This window comes from Mercenaria mercenaria, chromosome 2, assembly GCF_021730395.1.
Source record: "Mercenaria mercenaria strain notata chromosome 2, MADL_Memer_1, whole genome shotgun sequence".
In the NCBI taxonomy this organism is placed as follows: Eukaryota; Metazoa; Mollusca; class Bivalvia; order Venerida; family Veneridae; genus Mercenaria; species Mercenaria mercenaria.
Window position 1 is genome coordinate 113,337,832 of NC_069362.1, and position 12,950 is coordinate 113,350,781.

Consider the following 12,950-nt stretch of genomic DNA (forward strand, 5'->3'; position numbering starts at 1 on the left):
ACTGCAACACCGTTAAAAATTGCGGGATGTGAAGGCCACAGGTAACTAAATTATACAAAAAAAAAATACAAAAGGTTATAGGCATACAGACACTAAATAGAAAAATGGCGCGAAAAAATATGGTAGTCGCATAATGGCGGACACAAATAGTCCTCAGTTTTTTTTTGCTCTGTAGAGCTATTTTCCTTATTTTCTTTGCAATTTTTTTGCTAAAATCACATGACAGATCTATGTTTGACATGTAGGTAGCATTTTCATAATGAAATCACGGGCAATCGGCGTGTGACTTTGACCCCTTATGAATGATGGACCCCCCATCCTGTTCTCTACAACCCAGATCCCAAACATAATAACAGAAAAACACATTTCCAAAAAACAAAAAAACATGCTATATATAAAAAAAATAAAGGTATGGTACTTTACGGCCAAACATTAAGGAAAAAATGGAATGGCCTCAGTAACGATCTCACTGCGTACACAATTTTCGGTCGATTTTTGAAAATCTGGTCTTAATCAACGCATAAAGCATAAATCTTAACGGAAAACATGACTTTGGTCTCAAGGCTGCATCATTTTGACGCAGCGAGACGCTATTCTTTGACAAAATCATCTCGTACAGGAAGTGACCTAACCCGTATATTTCTCGGGCCAATAGACAAGTCAATGGCAGCCACCTATTCCCTTCGTTATTTCCAAGCACAATCGTGGCCAGCCTTTAGAAACATAAATAATTAGTCGCTTACCTAAAATTACTTCGTCCAGTTTCCGTTAATAACGATGCATCCAGCGTTGAGAAATTTCTTTCAAAACATCAGCTGCCATGTTTATACGGCGGCCCGGAACTGGTTTTTACTACGTAGCCTTTTTGCGATTGGTCGATTCTGGAGGTGTGTTCTCCACGTGAGCTGGTATAAACATGGCAGCTGATGTTTTGAGAGAAATACAGCGTTGGGAAATTGACTGGATGCATCGTTATTGACGGAAACTGGACGAAGTAATTATAGGTAAGCGACTAATTATTTATGTTTCTAAAGGCTGGCCACGATTGTGCTTGGAAATAACGAAGGGAATAGGTGGCTGCCATTGACTTGTCTATTGGCCCGAGAAATATACGGGTTAGGTCACATCGTGTACGAGATGATTTTGTCAAAGAATAGCGTCTCGCTGCGTCAAAATGATGCAGCCTTGAGACCAAAGTCATGTTTTCCGTTAAGATTTATGCTTTATGCGTTGATTAAGACCAGATTTTCAAAAATCGACCGAAAATTGTGTACGCAGTGAGATCGTTACTGAGGCCATTCCATTTTTTCCTTAATGTTTGGCCGTAAAGTACCATACCTTTATTTTTTTTATATATAGCATTTTTTTTTGGAAATGTGTTTTCCTGTTATTATGTTTGGGATCTGGGTTGTAGAGAACAGGGTGGGGGTCCATCATTCATGAGGGGTCAAAGTCACACGCAGATTGCCTGTGAATGAAATAACAACATGACAAAATTTTACATGGAAAATTTGATCATACACCACAAGTATAATTTGGGGTATCATTTTTTAGCTGATTTTGCAGTTTGTATGTTTGATTGAAATTATTTTTCTTGCATCAAACATGACCCCCACTTTTCTTTTGATTTTTAGTTAGCACTGACAATATTCTTCAAGAAAATGTAAGTTACAGAAATTTAAAATGGGTCCTGATGTTTGCTGCGGTCATTGGAAATGGGTCAATTTCATATAGAATAAAGAACAACAACTATTTATTGTGTTATAACCTATTATAACACACTAAATAACTAATTTTATTTTATATAAAATTGACATATTTTCAATGGCAGCACACACCAGGACCCATTTTAAATGTCTGTACCTTACATTTTCTCAAAGAATATTGTCAATGCTGAATAAAAATCAAAAGAAAAGTAGGGGGCATGTTTGTTGCAAGAAAAAAAGAAAACTGCAAAATCAGCTAAAAATGAGACCCCAAAGTGTAGTGGTGGTGTATGATCTAAGTTTCCGTGACAAATTCTGTTATGTTATTATTTCATTACGAAAATGCTACCTCCATCCGTCAGAGGACTATCTGAATCCGCCATTATGTGACTACCATTTTTTTCACGCCATTTTCCTATTTAGTGTCTGTATGCCTAAAGGCACTGTCGTAACTACGTTGAGGTAACTGCATCGGTGTTTTTGACAAATTACGATACAAAAATCATAATTTCTGTTTCTGCTCCACACAAAACAAAAGGTCTGACCTGATTTGTCTCCTATTTCCCCTATATGTTTTCGAGCACTACTAGATCTAGCAGATATATACTCTATAGAATGGATTCATTTTGTTAGTTGTTTTATTCAAACATTATTTGTAGTTTTACGTTTGTAGTATATATTTCTTTGCATATTTTATGATATCTGTGTACTGAAAACTTATAGCTAATTTGTCCCATTAGGAAGTGTCCAAATCTAGCATATTTCGATAAAAATGATACCTCCATGGCTTTGACTAATTTTCCTCACTGACATAATGTAGAGACTGTAATAGTATCATCTTTAATGAATGAACTCTATTCATATGACCTATGACCTCTGTAAATTTCCACAGCATGCATCTCCACTCTCTGTTGTTGATTATATAATTCAATGATTCCCGCCAAAGCTCAGTCCTTAGAATAAACTAGTACAGTCAACACACTTGTGTTTGCTTTTATTCTATATCCACATTTGTGGTATATACAGGACCAATAGTGATATGAACATCACAAAATAGAAATCATTACATGGTGTCAGAATAGTTGGAATTAATATTTAGTAAACTATTTACAATCTGTGAATTTATAAACATGGAATTAACAGGACTTTCTGTGCCTACTATGAAATGGGACTCTAGCAATTTGCCGGAACAATGGATTAAATTCCAGAGACATGTGGAACTAATGTTTTCGGGCCCACTGAGAGAAAAATCTAACGAGGAAAAGGTGTCCTACCTTTTAATCTGGGTAGGGGATAAAGGGCGAGAAATTCAGGCGACATGGGAGCCCTTCACTGATGACGACGCCAAAAACCCCACTAAATACTATGAGAAGTTCAAGGCTCATGTTCAGCCGTCACTGAATCCAATATTCGCCAGATATAAATTTAACAATGAAGTACAAGGCAGTGACAGTATTGACACCTACGTAACAAGGTTAAGACTCAGTGCACAGGATTGCAATTATACAAATAAAGAAGAGATGATCCGAGACAGGATCGTATTCGGAACTAACTCCTAAAAAGTGAGAGAAAAATTAATCAACAAAGGAGAGGGACTAACTCCTGAAAACGCAATACAAATTGCACAGTCGCACGAATACTCGCAACAACAGCTACATTCTATGGCAGCAACAGATAATGACGTTCACTCCGTAAAACACAGATCAAAACAACGACCAAGAACCATCAACAAACATCTACAACAACAACCACACAACACTCCAAAGCAACATCATATGAGATCGCCAAACCAGGAAACGTGCAGCCATTGTGGACATAGAAAACACCAACAAAACAAAGTGTCCAGCACAGAATGTCACGTGCTACAAATGTGGGAAACCCAATCACTTTGCTAATGTGTGTAAATCCAAAAACAGGAATGTAAATGCAGTGAATTATTCAAATTCAACAATGGACAATGAAACTAGTGATAGTGAGAATGAGGATTATCAAAACTTCTATGTAGACACGGTAAATTTTTCTTCTTCTCCTGATCGTGCATTTACCCAGATAAACGTTGGCCCCTCCCGAACCCCAGTAAAGTTCAAAATAGACACTGGAAGTGCAGTGGATATTTTGCCCTTGAGTCAATTTCAGAAACTTAAAGTTAAGCACCCCTTAGAGACCCCAGATAACAAGTTGACCTCATACACAGGCAACATTCTATCTGTTTGTGGCATGATTAGATTGCATTTGAGCTATAAAGATAAAACCTGTGATTCGATGTGCTATGTTGTTGATAGCCCTTCTGTACCCCTGCTGAGTTTGCAATCTTCTATTGATCTAGGTTTGATAAGACTGACCTACTAAGTTGATAACTCAGTCTCTAACAATACAGCTCCATATGATAAACAGAGAGTTATGTCAGAGTATGGGAATTTATTCAAAGGAGTAGGGGTCATCCCAGGTGAAAGCAAGCTTCACATTAAGCCTGACGCTGTTCCTGTAATAAACGCACCTAGACATGTTCCCGAAGCATTAAGGGACAGGTTATATAAAGAACTCCAACACATGGAGAAAGAAAACATTATAACAAAGGTCACCGAACCTACCGACTGGGTTAACTCCCTTGTCATAGTAGAAAAACCTAAGACAGGAAAGCTAAGGATCTGTCTCGATCCGAAAGCCCTGAACGAGGCCATAAAAAGACCTCACTATCCAATGCGCACACTTGAAGACGTAACATCAAGACTGACGGACGCTAAATTCTTCAGTATACTTGACATTACGCATGCATATTGGAATGTCAAACTTGACCATAAATCATCTCTTTTGACCACTTTCAGCACGGTATTTGGCAGGTACCGTTGGCTGAGACTCCCATATGGTATCTCAGCATCGAGCGACATATTCATGCAGAAAGTTGACAAGATCTTTGAAGGTCTCAATGGTCTCACAGCAATAGTAGACGACATCTTGATTTATGGGAAATCTCGCGAAGAACATGACGCAAACTTGCGTAACGCTCTCGAAAGATCAAAGTCTAAGGGAATCAAGTTCAATCCCGACAAGTGCATTATAGGAGTCACTGAAGTGCCATTTTTTGGACACTTAATTACAGACACAGGACTCAAGCCAGACCCTACGAAATTAGAGGCAATATCGAAACTCGAGATTCCCAAGAACCGACAAGAATTAGAGAACGTACTTGGCATGGCAAACTACCTCCAGAAATTCTCACAAAATTTAGCTGAGGTTACAAGCCCCATGAGGTCTCTACTTAAAAAAGATGTAGAATTCATTTGGGATGCTGCTCAAACTGAGGCATTCTCAAAAATGAAAACAATCATTAAACAGAGCCCTGTATGGCATACTTTGACCATAAGCAGAGAGTCACGCTTGAATGTGATTCTTCCAAAAATGGAGTTGGTGCAGCCATCTTTCAAAATGGCCAACCGATTGCTTTTGCATCCAGGACATTAACAGAGACTGAATCCCGTTATGCCAATATAGAAAGAGAACTTTTGGCAATACTTTTTGGGTGCACGCGCTTCCATCAGTATGTATACGGTAGACATGTTATAGTACATTCAGACAATAAACCATTAAGCTCCATCATGAAAAAGAATCTGTCTGCATGCCCTCCAAGACTTCAAAGAATGAGGTTGCAGCTGTCAAAATATGACATTGACGTACAACATGTTAGTGGTAAACAAGTACCAATCAGTGACTTGCTCTCAAGACAACCTCTTAAAGAAAAATTAAATATAGAAGGCCTTGACTTGCATGTTCACACTGTTTTGAAAGGGTTACATATTACTGATCGTAGACTCGACTCCTTGAGAAATGACACAAAAAGTGATGCAAACATGCAAATCTTGAAACAGACAATAATAAATGGTTGGCCTGATTCCCGCGCTGACTGTGACCCAGCTATTGTAGAATTCTGGAACCACAGGGATGAGCTATCATCAGCTGATGACCTTATCTTTAGAGGCCAGACTATTGTTATACCTGTCTGTGCAAGACAACACCTTGTAGATTCAGTACATCGAGGTCACATGGGTGTGGAAAAATCCATACTAAGGGCCAAAGATGTAATGTTTTGGCCTGGCATGTCAAAACAAATCACTGATTATGTTTTGCGATGTGCAGTCTGTCAAAAGCACAGATACACAAATACAAAAGAATCCCTAACACCTCATGAGTTACCGAATAGACCATGACAAAACATTGCTGCTGATTTATTCTCATATGACAACAATGACTACCTTGTTACAGTTGACTACTATAGTCGGTATTTTGAGGTAGGCGCTCTACCGAATACACAAAGTATTACGGTAATAAGAAAACTCAAGGTTCATATGGCAAGATATGGTATATGTGACAAACTTGTCACTGACAACGGGCCTCAATTCTCCGCAGAATTATTTTCAGACTTTGCTAAAGAATGGGGATTCTCGCATGTTACATCCAGTCCCTTACATCCTATTAGCAATGGTCTTGCCGAGAAAACGGTTTCAATTGTCAAGCGCATTTTCACGAAAGCGCACGAAAGTGACAGGGACCCATATTTAGCTATACTTGAGTATAGAAACACCCCTTTGGAATGTGGATTCTCCCCTAACCAATTATTAATGGGTAGAAAAACAAAATCCATTTTGCCCATTACAGACGCTCAACTTCAGCCCAAAACTGTCAGCCCAAAACTTGTCAGTGAGAAAATGCATCAAATAAAACAAAAACAGAAATCTCATTATGACAAGACCGCTAAAAATCTGCCGCCTCTCAGCTTAAATGAGTCTGTTCGAATACAGGTTAATAAGACATGGGAACCAGCCAAGGTTATCAAAGTTCACAATGACCGATCCTACTCTGTGCAGACACCAAGGGGTGGTATTTATCGCAGAAACAGGTGTAAGCTAAACAAAACAAAGGAAAATTTCCCAGATATTCAAGAATTCTCTCCAGAAATCCTTGCCCAAAATCCCCATGAAGAACCCTTCCCTTTACAAAATGATAGGAAAATTCCTACAGCAGACGATGCTGACCCATCATCGACCCCTGATAAGCCCAGCCAAACTGACCATTATGTAACACGATCAGGCAGGTAAGTTAAATCCAATAGACGATATTACAATGAGAACTGGATAAACAAATAAATGATTATCAGTGAAGCCTGGAGATTTATCATGCTGAACATTATACAAAATTGTGAAAGTCAGAACTATAGAAACATTAAATTGATATTTTAAATACTGTGATTGATGAACAATAGAATATATAAACTGCATAATGCAAAAGAGACACTTTTATATCTTTAATTTACTGATATATCTTTTACATACTTTATACATTTGTTTCATCAATAATATTTACTAAAATATTTAATGGTTTAATGATTTGTTTGGATATTTGAAATTGATATATTTGATTCATTCATTTTAAAATTTTATGAAGAGGGAAATGTAATAGTATCACCTTTAATGAATGAACTCTATTCATATGACCTATGACCTCTGTAAATTTCCGCAGCATGCATCTCCACTCTCTGTTGTTGATTATATAATTCAATGATTCCCGCCAAAGCTCAGTCCTTAGAATAAACTAGTACAGTCAACACACTTGTGTTTGCTTTTATTCTATATCCACATTTGTGGTATATACAGGACCAATAGTGATATGAACATCACAAAATAAAAATCATTACAGAGACTAGGTGAGTTTTTGTTTGTTGTATAGTGACAGAGTCAACGGTTACTCCCCAAAATGTCACTCATTTGTTTTCCCCAAGCTCTTTTCGTATATTTACTAAGGTGTGTACTTGAATTTGCTTATAAATCAAATTACGTTTTCCTAACGAAGTTGCGTCTAAACTGGCTTGAAAACGTACCATTTGTCTAGTTGAATTTCACAATTTCTCGTGGAGGATCCCTAGCACCCTAACTGTTGTCCAGTTATCTTGCTAGTATGATGAACTTACTCGATCAGATTCGTTTGTCTGAAATGGCTTTAAGTCTTGTAAACTTTCCACTATTCTTGGGACCCCGCCCCTCGCCTCCCCAACCTCCAAAAAATCCTCTACTTGTACTCCAATTATGCAGGTGATATGTATGTACATTTCAACCTGATATGCTCTGATGTTTGTTTGAAATGGCTCAAAACGCACAATTTTGCCATGAAGAATTTCAAAATTTGCGCGGCAATGGACTCAAAATTACACGGCTACTGAGGACCAGCTGAGAAGCACATATCAGATAATATGTCTCTAGAGTATTCAAACCACCACACAATAAGAGTATTCCCAATTGATACATTCCCGATAATTTGCTACCCTACATTTTACAAAAAAAGCCATAAAAAGGTTTTTCTATTTTTAGCTATAGTGGCCCCTACATTGAGAGTAAAAAGGTTAACGCAGGAATAAAAAGACACTCGATCATCCACCTCTGCGACCCTTGCTAGCAAGGGTTTGAGAATGTTTTGTCTCTACTGATCCCAACTTACAACAATGTTTTTGTAAGTTTTAGGTTTAGCTCCGTTTTTCAGCATTATTTCAGTTACACCATGCTTGGCAGGCAACCTAACTAGTGTACCTGGATCAATTAAAAAAAATAAATGACTCAAAATCAGCGACATCATCCTTACGGCCACTGAAGACAAGCTGGGAAACATATGTCAGATAAGATGTCTCTAGACGATTCTAACTTGCCACCACACAATAAGTGTATTCCCAATGGATGCATTCCCGATCAATTTGCAATCAATGCCATTCAAGCAATGGTGCAATCTAAGTGGATTGATTCTAATATGTTTTTTATCGTAAAAATTAGATCAAATATGATAGAACTGTTTCTTCGCGCAATATCCAAATGTACATCAAAAATGTACATCAAAATGCACCAGAGCTGTTCTACCATTTAAAATGTTTCCAGTGGAACATGCCCCTGAAACCCCCTCTCCTATTTTGTTCCTGAACATCCATTCTCGGCTGACTATACCCCTGGTTACTCTTTTATCTTTTCGGTGTATTAATAGAACATTTTACCTATATATAATTATACTACAACGGTCAATATTAGGAACTATAATATGGGTCAAGCTGCTTAAGTCTTATTAAAAAAATTATGTAATCAACTACCGGTATTTCTGCCACTGGAGCTTTCGACACTTGAAGCTGATTCTGTAACTCTTTCAAAGTTGCACACTCTCTAGCCTGTTTAAGATCCAAAAAGCAGGTGATCACTTCTAAATGGGGGCACTTTAGGGGCCATTAGAGCTAAAAGTAGAAAAAAAACCACTTTAAACGACTTCTTCTTATGAACCGAAATATCATTTTAAGATCTTCCCCCAAGTTTGTTCAAACTGGGATACTTGACCTGTTTTATGTTTTGTATGCCAAACATAGATATAAAAATTCATGATTCAGTATGTCATACATATATTCAAAGTCCAATAGTCACAGTCAGGTAAGCGGCTTAGGGCCGCAATGGCTCGCTTGTTGCATGAATTGTTGATGGAAGGCACTGCTTGTTTCAGTTCATCCATTGTTTTATTCTGGCAGTTTGTCTTTAAAACCTGAACCAGATATTCCTAAGCTTTAACAAACACGTCGTCTGGTGTGCCGGCTAATGTCTGGCCAAACGCAGTCAAGACTTCTTATGCCTGAGCCTTTTAGGCAGAAAGTTTAGTAGTCCCAGTTTTGCTTGTATTGTCACAACCAGTAAAATGGTTTTTTTTTGCGGGTAACACTTGCTAAGTGATAGGTTTGTCTCTACAATATGATGTAGTGGAATATGCACGGCGACGTGATTTTTTTCTATCAGCCTTCATCCACAACTCATCCATTCCTTTTTTTTCGACAACAAAACATCACATCTATGTCATCAGAGAACATCAAAATCTTTTATTGCCATGTTCTATGGAATTGATTGCTTAGGGCGGGACACGAACGTAAGCTTCTTCAAGGAGTAGTTTCAGTGATATTACTAATAATAATATTGAATAAAGTGTTTTAACATTTGTGTACATGTTGACCTTGTAATGGCGTTGGCCATGAACTTTGGACCTCACGGCCTTGACTTTATTTTAATCCATGAGTCGTTAATACATTAATATGCTTATACATTTAATGCAATCTAATGTTCTATACATGTAGTATGTAATCCTGATACAATATAAATTTACTCTAATTTCTCTACCAAATTCATATTTTGAAGTGGTGTCACACAATTTCTAACTACTTTTTAACTATTAAATGTATGATCAGAAAATAAGTTTTGCTGTTACTGGTATTGATAATGTAGTTACAAAACACTTTTTGAAAGCATTTGGGTAAAACTGTGAAAAAGAATTAAAACTTTTAGGGGTAAAACATGTTTTTAGTGATTCTTTTAACATTTTGACCTTTAAATGACCTTGACGAGCAGTGAATAAAGAGCTCAATATCTTTATATAAGTTAACACACACATTAAGGTCAATATATATGTGCACTTAATTGTTATGATAAATACAGTTTGACAGACCATGGACGCAAGTAATGGTGACCATATTGGACGCCATCTTTGTTTCCATGGAAACTGCCAGGATTTGAACTGTCCACCCTCACTAAAAATTAACTTCAAGCATCCTCCTGCACAATCATACCAAGAAATGCTCTGGACAAAAACGTCACACAATTGCTCCACGCACTAGACTAGTAAATATGTTCACTATTGAAGAGGTCGCTTCTCAGCAACATCTGAAAAACGTTTGAAATTTTGTAAGTTTTATATTTCTGTTTAAGTTAAAGTCCCAGCCCGATATTCAGATATTCAGATATTCGTCAAATTAAACTAAATAAATTCTAGATTTTAAAACCTTTGATGGGGAGAACCCTATAACTTACCTGTACGCGGGGTTGGGGGCCAGGGTGGAGGGGAATCCCCTCCTCTACTCGCCCTTTCATGGCTTGTACTCGCAACACTTCCAGAAAATCGAGGCTTAGTAACGCCTAAGGTCTTTTGATGCCCTCTGACCTACATTAAAAGAAATACCCACTTTTTCAATATCATTATCATACAGAGCGTACGGAAATACCCGAAGTTTTACAATGTATGAAATTAATCATTTCACTTCACTTTGGCCAGTGATCGCGGATATAGACTGTAACGTTATCTGAATTTAAAGAGGACAACAAACAAGGACAATGATCCAGTAGGTTGTTGTTGGTTGTTTTGGGTTTAACGCCGTTTTTCCACAGTATTTTAGTTATGTAACGGCGGGCAGTTAACCTGATTCTGTACCAGTACAAACCTGTTCTCCGCAAGTAACTGCCAACTTCCCCACACGAATCAGAGGTGGAGGATGAATTATTTCAGGAACAATGTCTTTTATCAAATTGTCACGGAGAACATATACACCTCGCCCAGGACTCGAACTCACGACCCTGCGATCCGTAGATCTGAGCTAAGCGGGTGGGCTGTGGATCCGGTAGGAATCTGTTTTATAAACGGTGTCATCCTTGCATTCTAAGATTTTGTTAACAATTCTGGCATGTCTGTGAACTGCCTAGACCTTATTAAAACTCGTTTTTCTTGAAGCCAAGCTGCATCATTTACAAGAGTATTTCAATTGTCAATTTACAGCCATGATTATGAACGCTTTGTACTAATGCGGCCGTCATTGAGCTTTCTTTCTGCTTAGACCCATACGAAAGGTGTCTCTATGTAGCTTTTTCTAACCTCATTCCAACGACATATTTAACATTGAAATCCATATTTAAACTGGTGAGCAGCATCACGTTAAATATATAGCGCATACACTGGGACATTATTAAAATTTACGAAAGGAACCTCTATGTAGTTTTTTTTCTAACTTCAACGACATCTTTAACACTGAAATCCACGTAGCATCACGTTAAATATAGCGCATACACTGGGACCTTATTAAAATTTACGAAATATGTTTCTATGTAGCTTTTTCTAACCTCATTTCAATGACATCTTTAACATTGAAATCCACGTTTAAACTGGTGAGTAGCATCACGTTAAACATAGCGCATACATCAAAACCATTGTTCCAAAAAGTACTGGAGGAAATTATTGATGAATTAAATAGCAAACAAACTACTAAGTCCGTAAAAAAGCAAGAATGTCTTCTGTACGTGGCAATGACCAGCCTTAACTCTGCTTGATGATGAGCCCTATCGTTTTGGGGTCAATAGGTTGAAGGTCAGGATCACAGTAACCGGTAGAATAAAAATGAGTATTTACTGTATAATGCCTATGGTTTTCAAACATTACTGAATGACTGAGCATCACTAAAGCGAAAGCCGTCAATGGATGATAGGTCAAATTTACAGAGACCCGACTTTCTTGTACCTTTTCGTGTCCGTGCTCTAAGTTACAAAGTATAATAGCTGCAACTTTCAAAATTTACCCATTGACGAAGTGCCATTTGAGGATTATCTCTACTGAGTTTGGAATCTGTGTCGCATAGGTGAAGGTTATTATTAACAGACCCCACCCAGTTTTTATTTTCAGTTTAGCTTCTTGATATAGTATCTCATTATTCCTCATCCACATCCCGCACCCCCACATACCCCAATACTATCCCACATCCGCCCCTGCAACTTTTAAAATAAACATCAGTTAAACTATTGGCATCCTTCAAAACCATCCAGCACCCCCATACATACCAGCCTCTCTGCCCCAGTAATTTCTTTACTATTTTCACTTCAAGTTCAATTTCTTCCCCGTAACATTTTATGGTCTATTTCATCCTCGTACCAACCCAACTCTAAAATAGTTTTAAGTCTGTTTATACTGACCTCATATGCTCCTTCAGACGGAGTTTTTGTTTGATGATAATTCAAAGCTATCAAGCTAGATATTTATACAATGCAAATATTTTATATCAACTATCGGAGGTCTTCAGAACGATCGAATGGTATTGTTTTATACTTTTAGAGAAATCTAGAAAGTTATTGTTACGGAAATGCTGGATCAACCAGTACATGAACTACCATAAATAATAACAAATGAATTCTGTCAATCAATTTAAAATTTATTTTGACATTTCAAAAATGATATTTGATCGTCTTATGTTTTTGTTGCTGTACAGTTTCATGTTTTTCGTTTTCAAACGTCCATTATGAACACAGATCTTGTCCATTTAGATTGTTTGTTTCTTCTTTCCGACGAATTCAAGACAGTTGATGAGTTGTTTCATAAAGTCGTCGTGTGCTGGATAACCTAACTCCGCTTGACCACTCTCATCTGAAA

The 12,950-nt window shown here is 37.5% G+C and overlaps 1 protein-coding gene across 1 annotated transcript; it reads left to right on the plus strand.

The window, feature by feature from the left end:
* Window positions 1-5,302: 5,302 nt before the first annotated feature.
* On the plus strand, window positions 5,303-5,911 carry LOC128550041 (uncharacterized). Its single transcript, XM_053527910.1, has one exon. It carries the CDS (start codon window positions 5,303-5,305, stop codon window positions 5,909-5,911), a length of 609 nt encoding a protein of 202 aa, XP_053383885.1.
* The last annotated feature ends 7,039 nt before the right edge of the window (window positions 5,912-12,950 follow it).

What these genes read in the sequence shown, in the direction of transcription:
- LOC128550041 (XM_053527910.1), top strand. Translation starts at nt 5,303, where the DNA reads ATGAAAAAGAATCTGTCTGCATGCCCTCCAAGACTTCAAAGAATGAGG.